The sequence below is a fragment of the Desmodus rotundus genome, chromosome 12 (genome assembly GCF_022682495.2).
Source record: "Desmodus rotundus isolate HL8 chromosome 12, HLdesRot8A.1, whole genome shotgun sequence".
Lineage (NCBI taxonomy): Eukaryota > Metazoa > Chordata > Mammalia > Chiroptera > Phyllostomidae > Desmodus > Desmodus rotundus.
This window is the reverse complement of record NC_071398.1, coordinates 42,152,903-42,177,558: the sequence shown is the minus strand read 5'-3', so window position 1 is coordinate 42,177,558 and position 24,656 is coordinate 42,152,903. Positions and strand designations below refer to the sequence as shown.

Sequence of the window (24,656 nt, the reverse complement as noted above, 5' to 3'; positions counted from 1 at the left end):
TTCCTAAAACTCAGAGTTTAAGTTGTGTGTGCACAGGGAGCAGGAAGCCAGGGAGCTGTGGCCCTGACACTCTGCACTGCAGCTTTCACTTTGGGGATCCCTCCTGCGTCTGTCAAGTTGTAAGCACGTAAACACTTACATCAGTTGCTCATCATGCATCAAGGTGCAAAAGCAACAAAACACAAAGCCGCATTTATAAAAGTCCCTTTTCCTCTGCCTGACAGATGTCACTGTTGTTTGGGTGACAGCCACAGATGGAAAGATGGACAGTTACGTGTTTGGTCCCCAGTTGTGGCAGGTGAGGGAGGAAACCAATCAATGTTTCTCTGCCTCTCTTTCTCCCTGTCTTTCCCTTCTCTAGAAATAAAATAAAATCTTTATTCTTCTTAAAAAATTATCTGTTTTTTAGAGGGGCAGGGAGGGAAAATGAGAAGAAGACAATTATCAATGTATGGTTGTCTCTCACACGCCCCCTACTGCAGACCTTGCCCACAACCCAGGCATGTGTCCTAGACTGGGGATCCAGCTGGCAACCCTGTGGTGCACAGCCCGGCACTCAGTCCACTGCGCCACACCAGCCAGGGCTCCGTCAATTAAGTTTTAAAGTTTCCAACAAAAATCCGTTTGGTAGTATCAGTTTTTATTGCTAATTGAGGTTGGGCTCATTACAATTTTCATATAGTTACCCTATTTTTCATAGCTTTCCCTCTCCCTCGAGTGAGACATTGCTAGGCACCTACTATTGCTTAGGCACTGCTGTGAGGTCATTGTCACAAAGCATGAATAGATTTCGAGCTTCCATGGACCTTATCTTCTCGTACACGTCAATTCTGTGAAATCCGTAACTATACGTTTGCTAAGGTCCTGGTGGTCTTTACTTTTAAGCCTCTCTCATGCATAGAACTTAGAGAGTGTGAAAGTTCATACCAGCCTATAATACTGCTCTGATAGGGTTTCTAGTTGAGCATCTTCTGAAGAACTGTCACATTTTGAAGTCAGCCGGAAACAGGCCTCATTCATACAAGGAGGTTTTTTACAATGGAATTCAGAGGACTGTAGAAAACTAAATACACGCTGAATTCTTGACACAAATTATATGGATAATCTCGGCTGTGTAGGTTTTCTGATGAAAGTTACAAGTCTAAGCTCTGAGGAACACTTTTATCTCACAACCATCAGGTGTGATGAGCTTACCAATTTTATTTACTCTCTAATGAACCTGCAGACAAATTCTTACAAAAGCCCTTACAACAACCAAAATATGTGTACGGTTGCTACCCAGTATGGGTTTCTCTCTATGACCAGCTTGAACTCTTGAAATCTGGCAGAACCTTCTACCAGATTTGCTATATTTATAGGGTTTTTCTATATGTGGACCTTCTGATGAGCCTGAAGTACTAAGGTCTAATTGAAGCTCTTACCACACACAGCCCATTTGTAGGGTTTCTCTCCAGTGTGGCCTCACTGATGAAAGTGAAGATGTGAACTCTGACTGAACTTCTTCCCACACAGCACATATGTAGGCTTTCTATCCAGGGTGGACCTGCTGATGAACTTTCAGACCTGAACTCCAACTAAAGCTCTTCCCACACATAACACATTGGTAGGGTGTCTCACCGGAGTGAACTCGCTAATGACCTTGAAGATGGGAACTCTGACTGAAGGAAATCCCCCACACAGCACATTTGTAAGGTTTCTCTCCTGTGTGAACTCACTGAAGAACTTCAAGGTATGAACTCCGACTGAGGCTATTTCCACACACAGCACATTTGTAGGGTTTCTCTCCATGTTGGACACCTTCATGAACTTGGACACATGACATAGGAATGAAGCTCATCCGACACAAATGACATTTATAGGGTTCTCTCCAGTGTGGATTCGCTGATGAACTTGTAGTCCGGAGTTGTGACTGAACGTCTTCCCACACACAACACATTTGTAGAGTTTCTCTCCTGTGTGGACTTGCTGATGAGTTTGAAGATATGAACTCTGACTGAAGCTCTTCCTACACAACCACAATTCTTGATTTTCTCTCTAGTGTGGAATCACAGATGAGTTTGAAGGTATGAACTCTGACTGAAGCTCTTCCCACACACAGCCCATTTGTAGTGTTCTTCTCCCGTGTGAACTCTCTGATGACTGTGAAGACTGGAGGTATAATTGAAGCTCTTCCCACAATCAGCACATTTGTAGGGTTTCTCTCCAGTGTGGACTCGATGATGAACTTGAAGATTGGAGTTCTGACTGAAGCTCTTCCCACACACAGCACATTTATAAGGTTTTTCTCCCGTGTGAACCCGCTGATGAACTTGAAGACAGGAACTCTTACTGAAGCTATTCCCACACACAGCACATTTGTAGGGTTTCTCTCTAGTGTGCACACCATGATGAGCTTGAAGACTCCACTTACGAATGAAGCTCATCCCACACAAATCACATTTATACGGTTTCTCTCCAGTGTGGATTCGCTGATGAACCTGAAGTCCTGAGTTGTGACTGAAGCTCTTCCCACACACAGCACATTTGTAGGGTTTCTCTGCAGTGTGGACTCGCTGATGAACGTGAACGTATGAACTCCGACTGAAACTCTTCCCACACACAGTACATTTGTAGGGTTTCTCTCCAGTGTGGATTCGCTGATGATTCTGAAAACTACACATCAAACTGAAGCTCTTCCCACACATGGCACATTTGTAGGGTTTCTCTCCAGTGTGGACTCTGTGATGAACTCTAAGCTCTGAATTCCAATTGTAGCTCTTCCCACACACAATACATTTGTAAGGTTTCTCTCCAGTGTGGACTCGCTGGTGAACTTGAAGGTATGAACTCTGTCTGAAGCTCTTCCCACACACAGCACATTTGAAGGGTTTCTCTGCAGTGTGGACTCGCTGATGAGCTTGCAGATTGGATGTCTTACTGAATTTTTTACCACACACACCACATTTGTTGATTTTCTCTCCAGTATGGACTCGTTCATGAGTCTGAAGACTGCTCATCAAACTGAAGCTCCTCCCACACACGTCACATTTGTAAGGCTCCTGTCCAGTGTGAACTCGCTGATGATCTTGAAGATACGAACTCCGACTGAAGTTTTTCCCACACACAGCACATTTATAGGGTTTCTCTCCAGTGTGCACTCGCTGATGACTGAGAAGATTGGACTTCTGCCTGAAGCTCTTTCCACACACAGAACATTTGTAGGGTTTCTCTCCAGTGTGTACTCGCTGATGACTGAGAAGATTGGATTTCTGTCTGTAGCTCTTCCCACACTCAGAACATTTGTAGGGTTTCTCTCCCGTGTGCACTCGATGATGAGCTTCCAGATTGGAGTTCTGACTGAAGCTCTTCCCACACACAGCACATTTGTAGGGTTTCTCTCCAGTATGGACTCGATGATGAACTTCAAGTTTTGATGTCTGACTGAAGCTCTTCCCACACACAGCACATTTGTAGGGTTCCTGTCCAGTGTGAAGTCGATGAGATTGAACATAGGAACTCTGACTGATGCTTTCCCCATACAGGGCATATTTGTGGTGTTTCTCTCCAGTGTGGACTAGCTGATGAATTTGCTGATGGCAACTCTGACTGACATCCTCAGCACTCTCATCACTCCCTTTGGTTTTCTCTTCGGTGTGAACACTCTGTTGAGTCCACAGCTCCGAGGTATAACTCTTGCCCTTCCCATACTCACTATATATATCCAGTTTTGCTTCCAGGTGCAATTGCTGATGAAGCTGAAGTCTGGGGCTAAGGCTGAAGCCTTTTACAGTTTTGGCAGAGGTGTGGTGTTCTGAGTGGATTTCATTATGCTGGAATGGTTGCTTCACAAAGTCTTCCAGACAATGCTTGGGACGATAAGAAGTCTCACCTTCCCGCACATCCTGATCATCACTGCAGAGACCAGAGGTCCTTCTCCTGACACAGTGCTCACACTCGCACGGTTTACATCTGCTGTGACCCTGTTGACACCTACTCTGATCATTCTGTGTCTCTCTCAGATACACTTTCGTCTGGCAAGTCTGGATGGTCTTCATGTGAAACTCTTCATTTCTTATCCTATTGAAACTCTGAACTTCCCCGGGAAGCTTTATTACATGTTTCTCACCTTTGGAAACCAGAGTAGATTCTTCTGCAAAGAACTGACAGGTCGAATCACCTTGTTTTGGCAAATCCGACTTGATGCCTCGCAGGTGTATTATCGAGCCTTGATTTCTGGTTATCTTACTCAGAAGTTGGTCCCATATGTGACAGCACACAAGGTCTTCATGTAAAAGGTACCTTGATGCAATTTCTTGAAGACTCTCTATCTCCTTTTGGTTCCAGTGTCCTGGAACGATAAGGAGAACACAAACAGGAAAACAAGGATGAGCAAATGTCTGCTCAGACATAAAAAATATTTCCCAGGTCAACCACACTGGGAGGCCTTATTCAAAGAGCTTGGCTTTCACCACAGGCTTTCTCATGCCTAAGGAAACAAAGAGTGATGTGTAGGCTCCTGTCCACTAAGTGTTAAGGTGACTCGTTTCGAACTATACCAAGACTTATTATGTATCAGGTACAAAGTAGAAATACACGACTACAAACCAGGTGACACTCTACCAAAATGGTGAACATTCTAAGTGGAAAAAACTAGAAAACTTGTAGACAAGACTGACACATCATACGGGAGTAAAATGTCCCATGACAATTGCTACCGCTTAGTTTGGCTGAAAGTTCTCATGAAGATCAATGACTACCACCATACTCCAGGTATTGTACACTACACGTGCATTTCTACATATAAAACGATGCCGTGGTAACCAGCATACAGGATGGCCCCCAATGATCCTGCCTGCTGATGTCCATATGGTATCAAATGCCTTCCCGCAATGTATTCTGATTAGTCTGTGAAGTCACCAGAATATGGCAAAGGTGCCCTTGCTGGGTGGCTCAGTTGGTTGCAGCATCATCCCATACACCAAAAGGCTGAGGGTTCGATCCCCAGTCAGGGCACATAATGGAGGCAACACAACGTTTCTCTCTCTCCCCAAAATCAATAAACATATCCTCTTGGGAGGACTTTAAAAATCTGTACAAGTGAGAGTGCATCACTTCCAAGGTTAGGTCAAAAAGACACTGTGGTTTCTGCCTTCCACTCTCTTGGGTGGAAGAAACCAGCTGCCATGCCATGCTTTGAGGACAGCCAAGAAGCCCACAGGACAGGCCCACTGGCCGAGGAACTGAGGCCTTCTGCCAACACCCATGTGAATGGGTGCGTCCTGGAAGCCAATACTTCAGTCCATTTATCCTTCAAAGACATGAAGCTCTAGGGGACTCCTGGACATCAACTTGCTGAGATCCTGATGTACAATCATCCAGCCAAGCTGCCTCCAGATTTCTCACTCACAGTGGTATACACACATGCTTGTTCTCATAAGCTGCTAAGTTTAGGAGCATTTTTTATACAGGTAGAAATAGCTGCTGAAAGTACCATAAAAATTAGAATTGGGGCAGGCGTTCATCAAAAGGGTGATGATGTTCTCCAATAACTCTTCAGTCACACTGGCTTTTTCCTCCAGTTGTGGGCTGTCTGCAGGAGGAGTGAAGACAGTGACACCCACCTGGCACCCTTCTCTGTGAGCATTTGCTTACAGGACTCCGGGACGGAGAGGAAACCCTGTACTGTGAGCATCTGTGCAGTGTACAAGGCTGCAAGGATACTCATCACGGGAGAAGCAGGGCAACTACATGGACATACAATCCACAGAATCTGGGGCTGTGCTGATGTTGCCAAAAAAACTTTTAATAAGGGAGATGTAGGTACAATATGTTGTAAGATTTGTTCAGTTTTCTGAGGGGTCTGAGTTATAGAGGTACGTCCATTAGTCACAACTCATCAAATGCCATGCTTGAGATGTGTGTCTGTAAACGTCACCGCAATAAAAAGAACGGACCTATAAAGTCGTTTCAACTCCTGAAAATTCGAGAAGTTTTACTACAGTTTTTTGTACATAGTTCAATAAAATGGTGGCCCAACATTCTACATTGAAAGATTTATTCCAGAAGACAGAGCAGCCCCGGTGGCGTAATTCAGTACACTACAGTGTTGCCCCAATATGAAGGATGAGGGTTCAATCCACAGTGAGGGCACATTCAACAATCAAGCAATGAATGCAGACGTAAGTGGAACAACTGATCAATGTCTAAACCTCTCTCTCCTTCTCAAATCAACCAGTAAATAAATAAGAACAAAACAACAAAAAAATAGGTCCCTTTAAACAAAAACGAGAAAAGAACATGCCCAGGCTGGGTGGCTCAGTTGGTTGGAGTGACGTCCCCTAACTCACAGGTTGCGGGACTGATTCCCAGCCAGAACACATACCAGGTTTGAGGGTTCAATGCTCAGTTCCTGGCCCGGGTATGGATGGGAGGCCACCCATTGATGATTCTTTCTCTCATCAATGTTTCCTTCTCTAAGAGCAATGAAAAACTGTCTTTGGGTTAGGACCAAAAAGAAAAAAAAAAGAAACAAGGCAAAGCACTTGTAAAGCTAACTGGTAAGAAAAAACAGACACCAGTTCTAACGGGGTTCATAATTCCCAAGGCTGGCGCGTCCGTGTAAAAGAAAGGGGAGGGAAGCAAACGATGCTGGCATTTAGCCTTCCTGAGCGCACAGGACCTTCATGCAGCATGAAGATATAGGAACAGAAATGACAGAAGGACAGACAAAACTTTCCCCCACTATTCACAACAGGCAGAACCTCAGCTAGATTTTCCTGGGGTTTTTGTCTGATTTAGCTCTTCATTCTTGGTACTTATATCCATAGTGGTGACTATAATGACTCTGTTTTAGGCTGGGTTTACCTGAGGATATACAAAGTAAAGATAAAGGTAGGAAGAAGGGAGTGAATGAAGGCAGACTGAGGGAAGTGAAGGGAGGAGAAAGCAACAGAGCAGGGCGGATGTTACCAGGTAAATGGATGGGGCGGAGCTCACAATAGCAACAAGAGACCACGCCTTAGGACAAGCTGTGAGGGAGCCTTCTTCCTACCATTCAAATGGGAACACCTACCCGTCCAATGATCAATCCATCCACCCACCCCTCCACCCATGCACGCATGAATTATGTCACTCTTTCATCAAACAAGTGGTGAATGAACGTACCCTATGCATGAAGTCTCTCAGAGGCACCTGGTATACAGCAGTAAAGAAAACAGATCAAACCCATGCTCACCCAGTGTTACACTGAAATGGGGAGAGAGGCCATAAAGAAGTAAACAAAATGTAACTCATTACTATACGAGCTGGAAATGAAGGATGAGGTAGAAAACAAGGCAGAGGAGGTGTCTGGAGTTTTTAAGCAACTGGTCAGAGCAGGCCTCTATGATAAGATGACATCACACCAGATTCGGGTGACGTGGTAGTCAGGAGGACAAACGAAGCAGAATGTGGATGAGCAAGCAAGAGGCCGTGAGGCAGAGGCACAGTTGGAAGGTCAGAAACACACAAAGTAGCAACTCAGTGTCCCAGGAAGGCTAAGGACAAGAAACCCACCCAAGAGGTCATGGGTGGCCATATTAGGCAGGACCCTGGGGGCCACACAAAGGATGTTGGACTGTATGAGTGGCACGGGACGTCCTGCAAGGGCAAACAGAGAAGTGACCCGACCTGCCTGCTGTTGGAGAACAGACTACAGGAAGGCACTCGCACAAGCAGGAGGCAGTGAGAAGCTGTTGTGATTCCGTGAGGTCATCAAAGCTGGAGGTTTGGGCCACGGCGGACACCAGAAGGACAGCACCTGGGCTGTGCCCTGGGAGGACTTAGAGCTGCCTGCTTCTCCACTGAACACCCACCTCCCTGGGGTCTGTCTCTGCCATCTACAGCTTCTCCTCTCTCCCCAAGTGTAATATGCTATCCAATTTGAAGGACTCATATCCTGTGAAAAACAATTGCCTGATACATTAAAAAATATTCAATTTTGTTACTAGAACCCTCATTGATTTGCTCTAAGGAGTCTTTCTCCAAATTCTGACTGCGACCTGCTATTATAATTACAACAGGTGATCAATGAGCTTCCTTTACTGATTTCCTCACCACTTTGGCTGCACAGAATACAGTTCCTACAAGGAAATTTGCTCTATTTTATTCCATACAATAATGATGTCACTTACCTACCGATTTTAACACCAAGATATTGCAATTGCAATGAGCAAAAACCAGAAAAGGTATAAACAACACATCAAATAGGAATTAGGAAATGTACCCCTCCAGGATCGGGGAAACATTTCAAGAGTCCCAAACTCTTAAACTTTTGAAATCAAAATACTCCTGGGAACGACACTGAGGATGGTGGCACAGGGAACATAGCTCGCCTCCTCTTAAAACCACATCAAAGTTTCAACTAAATCAAAAAACCACCATTACGCAGAATCATCAGAAACTGAGTTGAATGGAAGTATGAAAACTACAAAAGAAAGAAACCATACCACACAGACTAGTAGAAGGGGCGGAGACGAGAAAAGAGCTGGTCCCATATGCACATGTGAAGGATGAATTTATTGGGAGTGGTATAATGGGTGTAAGGATTCCCACTCCCACACTAGGCGCCCCTGTCCAGGGTTCCAGTGCCAGGAAGATAACTCCCCATAACTTTTAGCTGGAAAAACCATCAGGGAGTGGCCTGGTGGAAAAAACTGCTGGAGCCCCAAGGAGCTCCTCTTGAAGAACCCACACATGACCTTATCAGATGAACTCCCTCTGAGATCCAGCACCGGGGTAGCAGCCTGAAAGGCACCAGTGCAATACAGGGACAAAAGGAAGTGTCTTGCATCACGGCAAATGCTGGAGGACAGCTTTTATCCAGACAGAAAGGTGGGCAGAGCCATGGAGCCTGCAGGCAGGTGCCATGTCTCAGACTCCATTGACCTAACATTGTTTGCCCACCATGGCAATCACCAGAGCCTCCATCCCACCCAACTTAAAACTGCTAACAGTAGCTCTTCCACATCAATGGCTGGTCTTGGCTCATGCTTCACAACTTCCTATATCCTTTCAGACAAGCAACTGCTAACCTCAGGGAGGCCCTAGCCCCAGTCCCTTTTGCTAAGAGCCTCAGGCACAACACCAGCAGGAGCCAGCCTAAATGCATAGCTTGGCTTTCCCTGGGAGTCTCCAAGCTCAGCACAAGTAGCAGCCATCTCACTTTACTCTATAGCTCAGGCAGGGTGATCCCAGGCAAAACCCAGGTGGGGACTCACCGAGGACTACACAACTGGGAAACCCCAGGGCCAACAGACCCAATGCACAGCTACAGACCATCTGGGAGAACCAACACCCTGCCTCCACATAGCTGGTACTACACTGAGTACAGACATAGGTGGTCAGTGGTTACAGCAAATCCTTGCAGCTGACTTCCCTGGGTAAATCCCTGCCATTGACTCGAAACAGCAACCAAGGCTCAACTACAAGACCAGGGTGTACTCAGCCCACGTGAAGAGTCCATCTCACGTAGCTGGTGTTTGTGATAAGGGGGGCTGTACTACTGGACCCTAAAGGGCAGCAAATACATTAGGGCATAATATGAGGATAAGGAGTCACACCTAATACATAGAAACAAACACAGGGAGGCTGCCGAAATGACCAAAGAAACAAGGCCCAAATGAACAAACAGGTCAAAACTCCACAAAAAGAACTAAACAAAATGGAGATAAGCAATCTTCCAGATGCAGGGTTCAAAACACTGGTAGAAGGATGCTCAAGAAACTTAGTGAGGACCTCAACCACATAAAACAGATCCGAGCAGAAACAAGGGATAAGTGAATTAAAACAAAGAACAATGACAGGGAAACAACAATAGAGTGGATGAAGCTGAGAATCAAGTCAGTGACTTGGAACATAAAGAAACAAAACTCAACCAATCAGAACAAGGTGAGAAAGGTACCCCTCAAAATGAGGATAGCTTAAAGAACCTGTAGGACAACTTGAATCTTTCCAACATTTGCATCACAGGGGTGCCAGAAGGAGAAGAGAAAGGGCAAGAAATTGGAAATCTATTTGGAAAAAAAAATGAAAGAAAATTTCCCTGAATTTGTGAAGGAAATACACATGGAAGTCCAGGAAACAGACAGACTGCTAAACAAGATGGGAGGGAAGAGGCCCAACCGAGACACATCTGATATTAAAACACCAAAGGTGAAAGATAAAGAGAGATTCTTAAAAGCAGCAAGAGAAAAGCAGTTAAGTGACCTACAGGGGAGTTCCCACAAGACTGTCAGCTGTTTTCTCAAAAGAAACTTTGCAGGCTACAAGGGACTGGCAAGAAATATTCAAAGTCATGAAAAGCAAGGAAATACAGCCAAGATTGCTCTACCCAGCAAAGATGTTATTTAGAAATGACGGGCAGAGAAAGAGCTTCCCAGAGAAGAAGAAATTAAAGGAGTTCATCATCACCAAGCCATTATTATATGAAAAGTTAAGCGGACTTAAGAAAAGGAAGACCAAAACTATGAACATTGAATAGGCCAAAAATACGTCCCTATCAGTAATTGAATCTAAAAACAAATTAAGTGGCCCGGGCTGGTATGGCTTCGTGGATTGAGTGCCAGCATGCTAATCAGGGGGTCACCAGTTCAATTCCTGGTCTGGAGCACATGCTTGGACTGCTGGCCAGGTTCCCAGTGTGGGGGTGCAAATAGGTAGTTACAGAATAGCCATGGGGATGTAAAGTTCAGTATAGGAAAGGAGTACCAAAGAACATTTACGGATGACCCATGGACATGGACAATGGTATGGGATAGTCTAAGAGAATGGGCGCTGCTGTGTGGAGAGGAGAAGGGGGGCCAACTGGGACAACTGAAATAGCACAATCAATAAAATATAATTAAAAAGTAAATAATATAAATACTATTGTGAGCTGACATTCAGTTAGAGAGGGCGCCTGTCCTCACCCACAGAGACCAGGTTCCTGAGGTTCTCCAGGGTCACGTCTCGGTACAGCATCCTTTGGGAAGGTTCCAGCAAACCCAGCTCCTCCTCTGTGAAGATCACAGCCACATCCTTGAACGTCACGACCTCCTACAACACCAAACACAGTCAACCTCAATCACAAACCAGCCTCCGCTGGGATAAGGGCAGTACTGAGTGGGCAGGGAGCATGAACGGGAAGTTACTCTGGACTCTGAGGGCCTTGGGGCTCCCTCATGTAGTGTCCTCCTGTTCTCAATACAGCGTGTCAATTTCATACAGTAATTTCCCAGAGTCCCATCAAAATATGTGCGATTAAAAAATAACTCCTGGTAACTTCACTTGGTGTCGTTTGTGGGTATTCCTACAGGAAGCACCCTGGAACTGTAACTCTTCATCACATGGGCTATTCACACTCTCCATGCTGATTAACAGTACCAAACTGTTCCACAATCGTTAGGGCAATCCACTCCCAACAGGGTCTGCTAGTTTGTATCCTTCCTTTCTCACTCATGCATTCACTCAGCCTGGGTACCGTGTGTGTGTTAAAATTTAACAAACCCATAGGTCACCCCTCCTGAGGAGCTATGACATTGGCCCTCTGTGCTCTCCAGGCACATGCCACCTATCTGTGACACTATTTATGACAGCATTCTAAGTGTCAAGGTGTACAGATTTACCTGCCTGAATACTTCAGTTTAAATCCCAAAGCTGCACATCCCCAACAACCTCCCTGATCTTAGACCAAACACACTTTCATGTATTTCCTCATCTGTGGGACGCTGCTCATAGCAGACAATTCTTATACATCCAACTGAATAAATAGACACAAAGATCCTATAACTGTGCTGTCCAATTCAGAAGCCAGTACACACATGTGGCTATGGAAATATAAGGTTAAGGTTACATAAAATTAAAAATCCCCACCCACGGTTGCAGTAGAACACTTCAAATCGTGCAGAGCCACATGTGGCCTGTTGCTCCCACTTGGACAGCACAGGACAGAACCTGTCAGTCACTGCAGAAGTTCTGCTGCACAGCGCTGTCCTAGAGGCTACACACCTGGCACATAGGAGGTGCTCGATGATGTCAGCTTTTCTTAAAGTGATTGGTACGGAAAGGGTAGGATTACGTTTGTACATTAACTTAGTCACCTCTACTTTCCTTTCATGTTTACATGATACACCATTTCCCTCGTGGTATTTTTAACCTGCTTATATCATATTTAAAGGGAGTTTCTCATAACATGTTGTTGGGTAATTTTTGCTATGCTTTGAGAGAGAGACAGAAACGGAAAGAGAGACAGAGGGGGGGGGAGAGAGAGAGAGGAAGGGGTGGGGGGAAAGAGAAACATCAATGGGACATAAAACATTGATCAGTTGCCTCCTGTATGCACGCTGACTTGGGACTGTACTGACAGCCTGAGTACATGCCCTGACCACGAATCAAACCCACAACCTTTCGGTGCAGGACAATGCTCCAACCAAGCCACACTGGCCAGGGCAAGTTGGCTCATATTTGTTTAATCACAATTCAAATCCCTGTATTTTAATGGGCATATTTAGGCCATTTACATTTAATAAATCACTTATGTTAGGACTGGATTCTGCCAATTTATGTTTTCTACATTTGTTTTCCTCTATTTTCCTGTGTGTCACTTGACCATTTTTAAAATTAAAGTTTGATTTAACAATAATGTCTTGGAGAATATCTTTGTATAGTTTTAGTGGTTGCTCCAAGTATTACATTACTTACACGTAACTTAACAGTCTATTTTTGTTATGGTACCAGTTCAAATGAAAAGTAGAAACCTCACTTCTCTTTAAGTGCGTTTACCCCACCCCACTTATAACTGTCTTAAATGCAACAAATTAACGTCACTCACACATCAATGTTTCTTTGTCTTTTCTTTCTCGGTGCCTTCCCCTCCAAAATAAATAAAAATATCTAAAAAATACATGAGGAAATGCTATGTTATTTGATTCATTACTTTAGCTATTTCTTAGCACAAGTCGGCTTATGCCAAATACACTTCATTTCCTTCATGTATAAACGTCCTGATTCCCCTTTAATCCCAAAGGATATTGCTACTGGACAGAGAATTCTGAGTTCAGAGTGCTTTTCTTTCAGCACTTGAAAAATAGTCTACACCATTCTGAGAAGAAATTCAATGTCATTTCAATTGTTTTTCTCTTACTGCTTTTAAGATTTTCTCTTTTTAGTTAGTTTTCAGAAGTAAAATGTCTTGGTGTGATCAGTTTGGGTTTCCTCCACACAGAGTTCACTTAGTTTCATGAATCTGTAGGTTTCTTTCTCTTCCAAGTTAGGGAAATGTTCCACCATGTTTCTACCTGAATTTCTTCAGTCCCACCCTCTTCCTCCTCTCCTCCTGGGACCCACATACCTGGAATATTAGATACTCTGTTATAGTTCCATGGATCTCTGAGGTCCTGATTACTTTTCCTCACTCTGTTTCTCTCTTTTATTCATTTGAAATCATTTCTGTTAGTCTGTCCTCAAGGTCAGTCCTCTTTCCCTTCACTCTGCTGTTCAGTCATTGTGTCAGTTTTTGAAATTTCATTCACTATATTTGTCAGTTCTAAAATTTCCATTTGGTTCTACTTTGTATTTTCTATTTCTTTCCTAAGATTTTCTGTCTTACCTTTCCTGTCTGTAAGTGCTTGCTGAAATACTACTATAATAGCTGCATTAAAATCCTTCTGAGCTGCCCTTGCTGCGTGGCTCAGCTGGTTGGACTGTTCTCCCATCCACCAAGAGGTTTTGGGTTCAATCCCCACTCAGGGTGCATACAGGAGGCAGCAGGAAACAGATCAGTGTTTCTTTCCCTCTCCCTCTCTGTCCTCCTCCCTTCGTCCCCTTCCTCCTCTAAAATCAATAAAAACAGAGACTCAGGTAAGGATTAAAAAACTTTTTTAAATGTCCAGGCCGGTGTAGCTCAGTGGGTGGAGTTCCTGCCTGTGAACGTAAGCTGGCTGGTTCGATTTCTGGTGAGGCCGCATATCTGTGTTGCCAGCTGGGTCCCTGGTTGAGGGCATGCAAGGGGCAACCACACGCTGACGTTTCTCTTGCACATCGATGTTTCTCTCCCTCTCATTCCCTCTCCCCCCTCTCTAAAAAACATACAATGGTAAAATAATGAAATACAATAAAATACTAAGGAAAATAAATGCTTCTCAAATGGATGACCCTGAAGAAATTATGCTAAGTGAAATGAGCCAGTCACAAACGATTAGCTATGTAATTCCACGTATATGAGGTACCTAGACTAGTCAAGGACATAGGGAGATAAAGTGAAAAGATGGTTGCCAAGCACGAGGGAAGAGGGAATAGAGGTTACAGTGTGATGGGTACAGACCTTCAGTTCCAGAAGCTGAAAAGAGTTCTGGACATGTGGTGATGACTCACACATTGGGAATGGACTGAATGATATTGAATGGTAGACTTCAAAGCAATTAAAGTGCTACATTTCATGTTCTGTGTATGTCACAACATTAAGAAAATGCCCTTATTAGATAATGAGCATCTGTGTCACCTCACAGTTCCTGCACTGTCCCTCTCTGTGGCCTCCTGTACCTGATAGGCTGTTTGGTGGTATTCTAACAAATCAATTTCTTTTTTTTCAAGATTATATTTATTTATTTTTTGAGAGAGGGGAAGGGAGGGAGAAAGAGAAAGAGAGAAACATCAATGTGTGGTTGCCTCTCACACGCCCCCTATGGGGCCCTGGCCTGCAACCCAGGCACGTGCCCTGACTGGGAACAGAACCAGCAACACTGGTCTGCAGGCCGGCACTCAATCCACTGAGCCACACCAGCCAGGGCTCGCAGCCCAGGTTTACAATGGGCAAATGACTTCAACAAGCTTCACGAAGCATATACAGATGGTGAAAGTACACACGAAAAAGTATTCAATGTCATTTCTAATGAGGGAAATACAAACTATAATCACACTGCGATGTCATTTCCTTAGAGGTGATGGAAAAAAAAAAGATCTCCATCAAACAATCCAAAGGTGTGGAACAACTGAAACTCTCAGATGCTGTGCAGGCTGTGAAATGGCACCACCCCTTTGGACAACTGTTTGCATTTCTCTACCCCACAAGCTGAGTCATTTCACCCCCAGATGTTTACCCAAGCGACATGCAAACAGACATCCACAAAAAGCCCCTGTACAAGAACGCTCCTCAAGGACCTTTACGTACAACAGTCAAAAGCTGTAAAACGACCCAAACATCCTTCAAAAGGAGAATTTTGTCTATCCTTCCTTAACATAGTTGTCATGTATTCATAAAATGGAATACAACTCAACAACGAAAAGGGACAACAGACTGATACACACGAGGTAGATGGATCTTGAAAACACTGGGCCGAGTGAGAGAAGACAGCTCCACGATCACACACTGCACAAATGCGTTACTTATATTTAATTTGAAAACAAGTCAAGTAGTCATGTGATGACAGATCAAAACAGCAGATGCCTACCAGGAGTAGGAAACTGACTTGACAGACACACAAGAGAACTTCCAGGGGTAATAGAATGTTCTATTTCTTGTGTTGGGTGGTGGGCTAATGTCATTATTCAACTTTTAAAACAGGGTATACCACCAGCACTGACTTTACACCTATGATCTGTAATTTTAGTATGTAAATTATATTTCATCTTTAATGGTCATGCAAAAGTTTCACGAATCAAAACAAAATTTATTCACAGGCACACCGGTGCATATGGGTCTTCGTACCTGCTGAACGTTTCACAAAAACTAGAAACCCTCTGAGACAATATGTGGTTGTGGAAACATGGGCCCCGCCCCCAGCTCCAACCCCACCTTCCACCCTGTGGAACACAGTGAAGGTCATGTGTAAATGAACTGTGACACCTGGGAGCCTGGCCAATCTTTGCCCAAGAAATTGGTTTTGGATGTGGGTGCAGAGTATAAACAACCTCAGAGGAAACAGCCAGCGCCCTGATCTCACACAGCTTGCATGCAAGCAACCTGCACACCCTGTCTGCCTTGTTTTCTGTCCTCTGTATAGCCCTGTGCTGGGAAAGCCTGGGCTGAGGGAATTTCACCAGCCTGCCCGATGTGCTCTTCAAGTCCTAATAAACCCTTGTCTTTCACAGGCAGTCCTACAGGTTTGTTCTTTGCACTGGGCAAGCAATTTGCCTAACTAAGTACTTAAAAGAATGCGGAATCACAAAAAACTGAAGTGATAATACTAAGTGCAAAAAAAGAGTTTGAGAAGTGTGAATATACTCTGGTTGTAAGTATATGAAATATAATACAGGGAAAACACCTGACTAAGGGGTACAATAATGTGGCTTTCTGAACTTTTCTGATACCTAGGAATTTCTGCACTAGTAGTTGTGAAATGAAGATGATAAAAAAAAATGAAAACTAATAACAAAACTTAAAGACAAAAACAAAAGTAGCACCCCTACAAAAGCTAGTAAAAGGCACGTAAGAAACACCTGTGTTTTATGCTTCTCATGGAAGAGAAAAAAGATGTGTCTAATCTTTGAGAACAGATTTTAACAGGTAAAAATCAGAAAAAGTTGTTAGTACAACTGTAATAGAACAAACAACAAATAGATCAAAAACAAAACTCAACTCACCTGGAACTTGGTCATTTTCTCCTGCTCCTTCTGAGTAAGTCCAAGAGTCCTGGGGACACAGGAGTGGTAAAAAAACAGAGAGGACAGGAGACACAGGCCGTGGAACACACAGATGCTCGGTGTAAATTTTGAAAAGTGACCGCTCTGCGCCCCGTAACTTTGACTAGGTGGTTGGGCGTCGTCCAAACCAACAGATTGCAGGTTTGATCCCCAGTCAGGGTGTATGCCTGGCCTGCAGGTGAGGGACCCCAGAGGATCCATGTTTCTCTTTCACATCAGTGTTTCTCTCCCTCTGTTTCTCCCTCCCTTCCCCTCTCTCTGAAAATAAAATCTTAAACAAACAAACAAAAAAACCCGACGAAAAAGAACCACACACTACCAACCAGCTGGACGCAGACTCTGGCCCACCTGTCTGGTGATATTACAACTCACTCCACTGTAGACAGGACACACAGAGAAATTAAATAACTCTACAAACACAATATCACTGCCCGGAAGCTGCGGCTCAGCAGATCGAGTGCTGCCCAGCAACACAAAGGGTGATCGCTTCCCAGTCAGAGCGCAGGCCTGGGTTGCCGGCCAGGTCTCCCGTGAGGAGGCGCTGCAGAGGCAACCACAAGCAGAGGTTTCTGTGCCTCTCTTTCTTCCTCCCTTCCTCTCTCTAAAGATACATGAATGAGTTCTTAAAAAAAAAAAGAGAAAAGAGTGTACCACTAGAAGCCAGCAGGAGTAGGAACCCTCTAGGACCGACAGACCCTCGAACCTGGAACCGCAAGCCCCGCCCGCCCCCAACTCCACGAGCCGACCGAATGCAAAGGTGGGTCCGCCTTTCCCCTCCCCGGGAGCGAGACCGCACCTGCGAGCCCCACGCCCAGGCACGCTAGGAGGAGACCGGGGTCCACACCCACGAACTTCCTAGAAGATAGTGAACACTCACACGCCTCGCCCTCCTGCAGGAATACGCAGGGACTCCACACAAACCTGGGACGCCAGTTACAATCGCAACCGGAACAACGACTCTAGCTCCCCCCCCACAGCGGAAGTGGCTCTCCCTGCGGGGCGCTTCCGGACTACACTTCCCAGAAGCCTCCACAATTAGCACTTGCTTGGGTTGTCACTTTCAAAAATATTCCCGATGCTTCAGTTCAGCCCTCAGACAATATTAGCACGTAACCTCCCCTTCCACCTCTTCTATTCCTTCTTTCCAGCCACACCTTTTTTTGTAATTTTTAAGAATCACGGAGCGTGATTGAAAAGCAAATGTGGCTGTTTGGGACAAAAAGACCAACACAGGACCTCAAAGTCGCTTTCATGGTGTTACTTTCTTTGGTGGCTCAACAACTTTTTTTCAGCTCTCCTGATGTATAATTGACAAATAAAATTGTAATATATTTAAAGTGTATGTGATGACTTGAAATTTGTATAGGAAGTACATTGTGAAGGGATCCCCACCATGTAATTATTTAACACCTCACATTGCTGTTTTTTATGGTGAGAAACAAGGATCTACTCCCTCAGCAAATTTCAACTGTAGTCACCATGATATAGAGCAGATCCCCAGACCTTAATCATCTTATAAGTGCAGGTTTGTATCGTTCAACCAATCTCTCCCCATTTCCCCCATCCCTCCACCCCCCAGGCAACGATAACCATTCTGGAATATTTCTGTGAGTTTCACTTTTTTCTGAGCTTCCACATACAATTCCGCCATGCAGTATTGTTATAGATCGGATCTGTGAGGGACGCCACAATACTATCACCAAATGGACCCTGCCCTTTCCCCCGGCACCCTCCTGTACTAAATTCGCCTTGCTCACCACAGGGGAATTATAGTTCTCAATGTCAGATATTGGTGAAAAGGAAAGGAATTATTTACTCAAAAGTCATACAAGCTTAAGAGTAATGACTTAATGTCTTTATTGAGATCCCAAAGTCCTTTAAAATTCCCACAGACGCACACCGTGCTTCCTTCTCCTTCTGCCCAGTCTGGGGTACCGCACCTCAGGAAAGAAGTAGAAGATCGTGATTCAGGCTCCCGGCACCCTCCATGTGGCAAAAAGGGGGCACTTTCAAAGCCGCATGGTCCTAACACTCTTCCAAAGCCCCTTGGTCCCCTAAAACTAACATAGTCCCCAAAAGAGACGCCAAATGGCTGCCGTGCCTGGGTTTAAATCCCAGTGTCAATCTTCTTCTGCAGCCCCATTTCTGGTTCCTCCCACAACTGGCCATAACCAGTAGCATTCTTGGCAGGTGTGGCCCTGTGTTGTGGAGCCAATCATCTCCAAGCACTTCTGGACGGCATTACAAATCCCTATTTGGATCCCGCCTCTGGGCTGCACCCTCTTATACCACCGGAATCTCCTTAATGCAAATCCACGTGGCACCTTCTCCTGGCCCACCAGGAAGGGTCCTTTCACCCCTTTTCTTCCCAGCAAGGGCCCTCCTTCTTCCTATGCCATGTGGCAAAAGGGAGCATCCGAAAGCCTTGTGGTCCTTACTCACAATGGCTGCTGTGCCCAGGATTAAATCCCAGCTCCAACCTTTCTCTGCAGCCACATTTCCAACTACTCCCACAATCCACTATTGTCACCAGCATTCCCGAATTTTTCAAGCTTTTCTTGCTGGTCACAGTAAAGTCTGGGCAGGTTTGGCCCCCTGGTGTGTAGCCTATAATCTCCAAGGTTTCACACAGGCGCTGTAATCAGGGGGAGTTGCCTCCCAGGTAAGTCAGGGGTTGAAGTCACTCGCATCTCCCTGGATCCAGGCAAGCCCACAGCTATTCAACAGATCCATGAAACCAGTTAAAAGTTATACACACGTTCAATGTCCATGCCTGAGTTTAGTTGCAAAATGGTGCGATACAAAACAGCTCACTGACCTTGCTCCATGTGTCCCATCATCCAGTTCAGACTTGGGGTGAGGACATCCTTTATGTGTATTTTTTTAATGTTCCCTGGACACCTAGTGTATTGCACCCCAATACAAATGTCTATTTGGAGGCCAGCTGGCTGCACCCGGTATCAGTATTGGTCTCTGGCTCATTTAACTAAATGCCCTCTAGTTTCATTCATGTTGTCACAAATGTTTCTCCATATGTTCTGTAAACCAACTAGAGGCTCAGTTTTATTCATTTCCTTAGAAATACTATATGGGTCGTTCTCGTTGTACCTCTTCAAAGCTTCCAAGGCACCCTAAAGAAAGACAGGACAAGCAGCAGCCTCTACAAAATACCAAGACTCACTGCAAAGTCATGGTAACTGAAGCCCTGGGGTAGTGGTGAAAGTACTGAAAAATAGGCAAGAGTGGATTGAGAGACAAGATATACCTCTGATTATCTATGGACAACTGACTTTAACATGGTACTGCAAAGTACTGGGGAATGAAGAAAAATTTCACTAACTGGTATAGGAATAATGACATACATTTCAAAACCAGAAAAAAGGAAGGAGGGAGAAAGTGGGAGGGAGCAGCAGAGAGAGAGAATGAGAGAGATGGATCAGTCGGTTAGAAAAAGGACATTCTCGCCCCGGCCGGTTTCCTGACCAGGGTATAAGCCTAGGTTGCAGGTTTGACCCGGTTGGGACACGTGGGATAGGAATCACTGTTCTATCCCATGTTGGTGTTTCCCTCCTGCTCTCCCTCCCTTCCCCTCTCCATCAATAAGAATGTCCTCAAGTGAGGATTTTTCTTTAAAAAAGGAAAGAAAACATAAATTATCTTTTAGCTACCTGTTCAAAAGTTTGAAGGAAAAATGGAGTGACAATGGAGGTGTTTTTTACCTGGACGTGCTTGCTTATGTGATAATAATCACATTACAATTATACCTGGATCAGTGCAGGACACTGGGCTCTAGCCAGAACGTAGGACGACAGGAAGCAGAGCCAGGCCCAGGACAGCCAGGACAAAGCAGTGGCGGTGACTTGGAGGATAGGGGTGTAGGGGTGTAGAATCCGCCGGAACCATCGTTGACAGGAAAGACCTGGTTGTTCTTGCTGAAGCATGTAGAGAATTACGGATCACCAAATCTATTAGCGTGTAATCAGTTTATTAGTGATCCACACTCATGGAAAAAACAGGACTGGGTAGAGTGGGGGTGAAAGGCCAAGTTTCAGGATAAAGCAGGACAGCAAAAGCACTGCTCAAGACGAGGTAGGCATGTCCTCAGGCAGACAGGCTGTGTGGCCAGCGGCCCAGTGGCCAGAAGCCAACAGTACACCCAGTGGGAGAATGAGTGTGCGAGAGCGCGTGTACATACCCGAGTGCAAGGGCCCTCTGTTCTGAGGACTTATGTAGTTGGTGGGATAGGAGAAAAAAAGTTACCTATGTAGACAGTGAGGGATTCTTTCTTTCATACTAATTGGTACAAGTGTTTGGATACTTCCTCAATTGGAGGCCAGTCGAAATCTAGTGTACAATCTTTGATGTTTATATTTCCCATATCTTATTGTTTCATCCCATTGTGTCCAGAAATACTTTCTATGCTTTGTATAATTTCTTCATATACTTTGTGTCATTTAAATTTCTTAAGATGTGACTTGTGGCCGGAAAAGTGGCCTATCGTGTACAATATTCCAGATCTGCTTCGGATAGAAATGTGCATTTGGCTGATTTCTAAAATCACTCAAGGCTTAAAATGCTCAAAGTTAACCCCTAAGGCTTTAGAAGTGCTAAATTGAGGAAATACTTCCCTATATCATCATGCATTGTTGATCTCAGAAGCAAGGGCATTTGAGAAACTGAATTTGGCTTAAACCAGGAGATGATGGCAAACTGGCTATAAAGGTCAAGATATCAAATGTTTTAGGCGTTGCAGTCCACATCCAGTCTCTATGGCACATTACTTGCTTTTTTCTTATAATTCTTTAAAACTGTGAAAGCTTCTTTCTCAGGCCACACAAAAAAGAAAGTGATACAATTCAGAATGGTCAGGATACTATAGTTTGCTGACTTCTGGGTTAGCATTTTATTTTATTTAGATTTTTATTTATTTATTTTTAGAGACAGGGAGCAAAACATGTATGTGTGGCTGCCTCTCCTGCAGCCCATGATGGAGCCCTGGCCGGCAACCCAGGCATGTGCCCTGACAGGGAATTGAACAGGACAGTTTTCGGTTCACAGGCTGGCACTCAATCCACTGAGCAACACTAGCCGAGCCTGGCTTAGCATTCTCCCCGAAAAATATAGTTATAATGACAGCTATGTGGGAAGTAATAGGTATCTCTATATGACTCTTACCATATGCCAGGCATATATTTCAACCCTCACAACACAGCTAAGAGACAGTGTTATCACCACACTGAACACATGGGCAGATTCAGGAACAGAGGTTAAGCATCTTCTCTGCTGTTACTCAACTAGACAATGGCTGAACTGAACAGAGTCTAATCCGAAAGTCTGCTTTTTAATCAGTACACTGCAATGCTTTGTAACCAATCTCTTAGTTTGGTCTCTTAAACATTAGTTTCTCCCAAAATGCCTTAGGTCTCTCAAGAAGCAATGGAGGGATGCTGTGATGGTCTGTCTGAGAGGTATGTCTAACTCCCTCTAAAAGTACAAAAGGAGAATGAGAGATTCACAGTTGATGACGTGATGGGGGCTGAGTGATGGAATTAGCTGGATCCACAGGCCGGGACTCCACCCCCAACCTACACTTCACAGGGAACCACATCTTCCCTTCAGCAGTACCGGTGTCTGCAAGGAATCGTTAAGTACAAAGTTCTTATCTGGATATGCCCATGTTAGGGTTTTTCTATCAGATACTTTTCTTTTAGGTCGCAGTAGGATATTTTATTTTGTTTAAAGAGGCAATGCCCTGAAAATGGGGATAGTTATGTTGGGGATAACATACTATGCCATTGAAAAATCACCTCTGGCAAAAACAGGAACCAAAAATCAGGAGAAGTCAGAATAAAGAAAGCAGTATCTGAAATAAATAAGGCACTTGAATAAAAAGTAGGTGAGATGAAACAGAGGATCAAGTCAGTAATTTGGAAAACAAGGTAGGAAAAAACACCCAGGCAGAGCAGCAAAAAGAAAACAATTAAAAAAACTAGAGCTTAAGAAACATTTTGGATAACATGAATTCTCATAGTATCTACATCATGGGAATACCAGGAGAAGAAAGTGAGCAAGGGATCGATAAACAATTTGTAGAATAATGACACATCCCTAATCTGGTGAAGGAAAAAGACACACAAGTCCAGGAAGCTCAGAGACTCAAACAAGATGGACCAATAAGGAATACACCAAGGCATATCATAATTAAAATGAGAAGGCTTAAAGACAAGAGAATCCTAAATCCACATGCCTGGGTTGCAGGTCAGTCGACTGGGAAAGGCCATCAATCAATATATTGCTCACACATCGATGTTTCTTTCCCTCTTTTTTCCTCCCTCTCATCTCTCTAAAAAGCAAAAAAAGAAAAAGAAAAACAAACAAACAAACACTACAGTCTCTCTAAAAATAAAATAAAATAAAATCGAAGGAGAAATAAGGAGCTTCCCAGACAAGAAAAAGCTAAAGGAGTTGGTTAACACCAAACCAGTATAGCAACAAATGTTAAAGAGCTTGCTTTAACAAGAAAAGAGAAAAGGAAAAAAAAAAAATCCCACAGAGGAAAACACTGAAAATAAAATGGCCCTACATACTATGTATCAATAATCACCTTAAATGTTAACAGCTTAAATGCTCCATCCACCAGTCGTAGGGTAGCTGACTCAGTAAGAAAACAAGAGCCTCATTTATGCTGCTCCAAAGAGGCCCATCTCAGATCGAAAGGTGCACACAGACTAAAAGTAATGGGATGGAATAAGACATTTCGTGAAACTGGAAAAGAAAAAAACCTGGCGTAGGAATACTTCTATCTCACAAAATAGACTTTAAAACCAAGGCTATACTGAGAGACAAAGAAGGACACTACAATACGATAAAGGAAACACTCCAACAAGACAATATAATCCTAGGAAACATTTACATTTACGCCTCCAACACAGGAGCACCGAAATTTGTAAGGCAAACCTTGATGCACATAAAGGGAGAGATCGACAGAAATACAGTCATAACTGGGGACACTAACACCACACTGACTTCAATGGACACATCCTCCAGGCAGAAAACCAACAAAGAGACAGTGGTGTTAAATGACACACTAGATCAGATGGATTTAATTGCTTTCTTTAGAGCATTTCACCACAAAGCAGCAGAATATACATACTTCTCAAGTGCACATGCCATCTTTTCCACCATAAGACCACGTTAGGACACAAGTCTCGATAAATGTAATAGATTGAAATTGTATCAAACATCTTCTCTGATCACAATGCTAGGAAACTGGAAATCAATCAAAGACCAACACTGAAAAACACACAAAGACATGGAAGCTCAGTCACATGTTATTACACAATGAATGGGTCAACAATGACATCAAGAACTCAAAACATGCTTTGAAACAAATGAAGAGGAGGACACAACAATCCAAAGTCTGTGGGGCACCGGGACAGCAATCCTACCAGGGACACTCATAGCATTACAGGCCTATCAAAAAAGAAAACAAAACAACCCCCCCCCCAAAACAAAAAAACAGAAAACGGAAAAAGCTGAAGTAAACAATCTAACTTTACTTTAGAAGAAATTGAAGAACAATGAGGCCAAAAGTGAGTACATGGAAGGTAATAACAAAGATCAGAGCAGAAATAAAGGAAATACAATCTTAAAAAATAAAATTCCAAAAAAAAAAAAAAAGTGAATCCAAGAGCTGGTTGTTTGGTAACACACTGCCAAACCTTTAAGCAGACTCATGAAGAAAAAAGACAAAGGACCCAAGTAAATAAACTCAGAAACGAAAGGATAGAAAGAACTGGCACTAGAGAAATACCAAGAATTTAAGGAAACATTACAAACGACTACACGCCAACACACTGACAACCTGAACAAGCGGATCCTCAAGAGGCTTCTGCACAGTGACGCCTGGGACTTGCACGGGATCTGCCACTCCCAGCCATTTAGTGGAACAAAATTCACCGACCACTTAAGGGTCAGCTGCACCTGGCTCAGTTTTGTCCATGACATCCAGTGAGATCCTT

At 44.0% G+C, this 24,656-nt stretch overlaps 1 protein-coding gene across 4 annotated transcripts; it reads right to left on the bottom strand.

Moving 5' to 3' along the window:
- Positions 1 to 623: 623 nt before the first annotated feature.
- Positions 624 to 17,603, bottom strand: LOC139440237 (zinc finger protein 233-like). 4 transcript variants are annotated; one of them, XM_053914441.1, is made up of 4 exons: positions 17,513 to 17,603; positions 16,576 to 16,624; positions 10,926 to 11,052; positions 624 to 4,327 (listed from the first exon to the last, which is right to left on the bottom strand). In XM_053914441.1, the coding sequence occupies exons 2-4, from the start codon at positions 16,588 to 16,590 to the stop codon at positions 2,046 to 2,048; spliced, it is 2,424 nt and encodes an 807-aa protein (XP_053770416.1). In that variant the 5' UTR covers positions 16,591 to 16,624; positions 17,513 to 17,603; the 3' UTR covers positions 624 to 2,045. The 4 variants fall into 4 exon arrangements, with proteins under 4 accessions (XP_053770416.1, XP_053770417.1, XP_053770418.1 ...); XM_053914442.1 differs by having other exon boundaries at positions 17,432 to 17,578; XM_053914443.1 differs by having other exon boundaries at positions 16,576 to 16,807; positions 17,513 to 17,561.
- Positions 17,604 to 24,656: the final 7,053 nt, after the last annotated feature.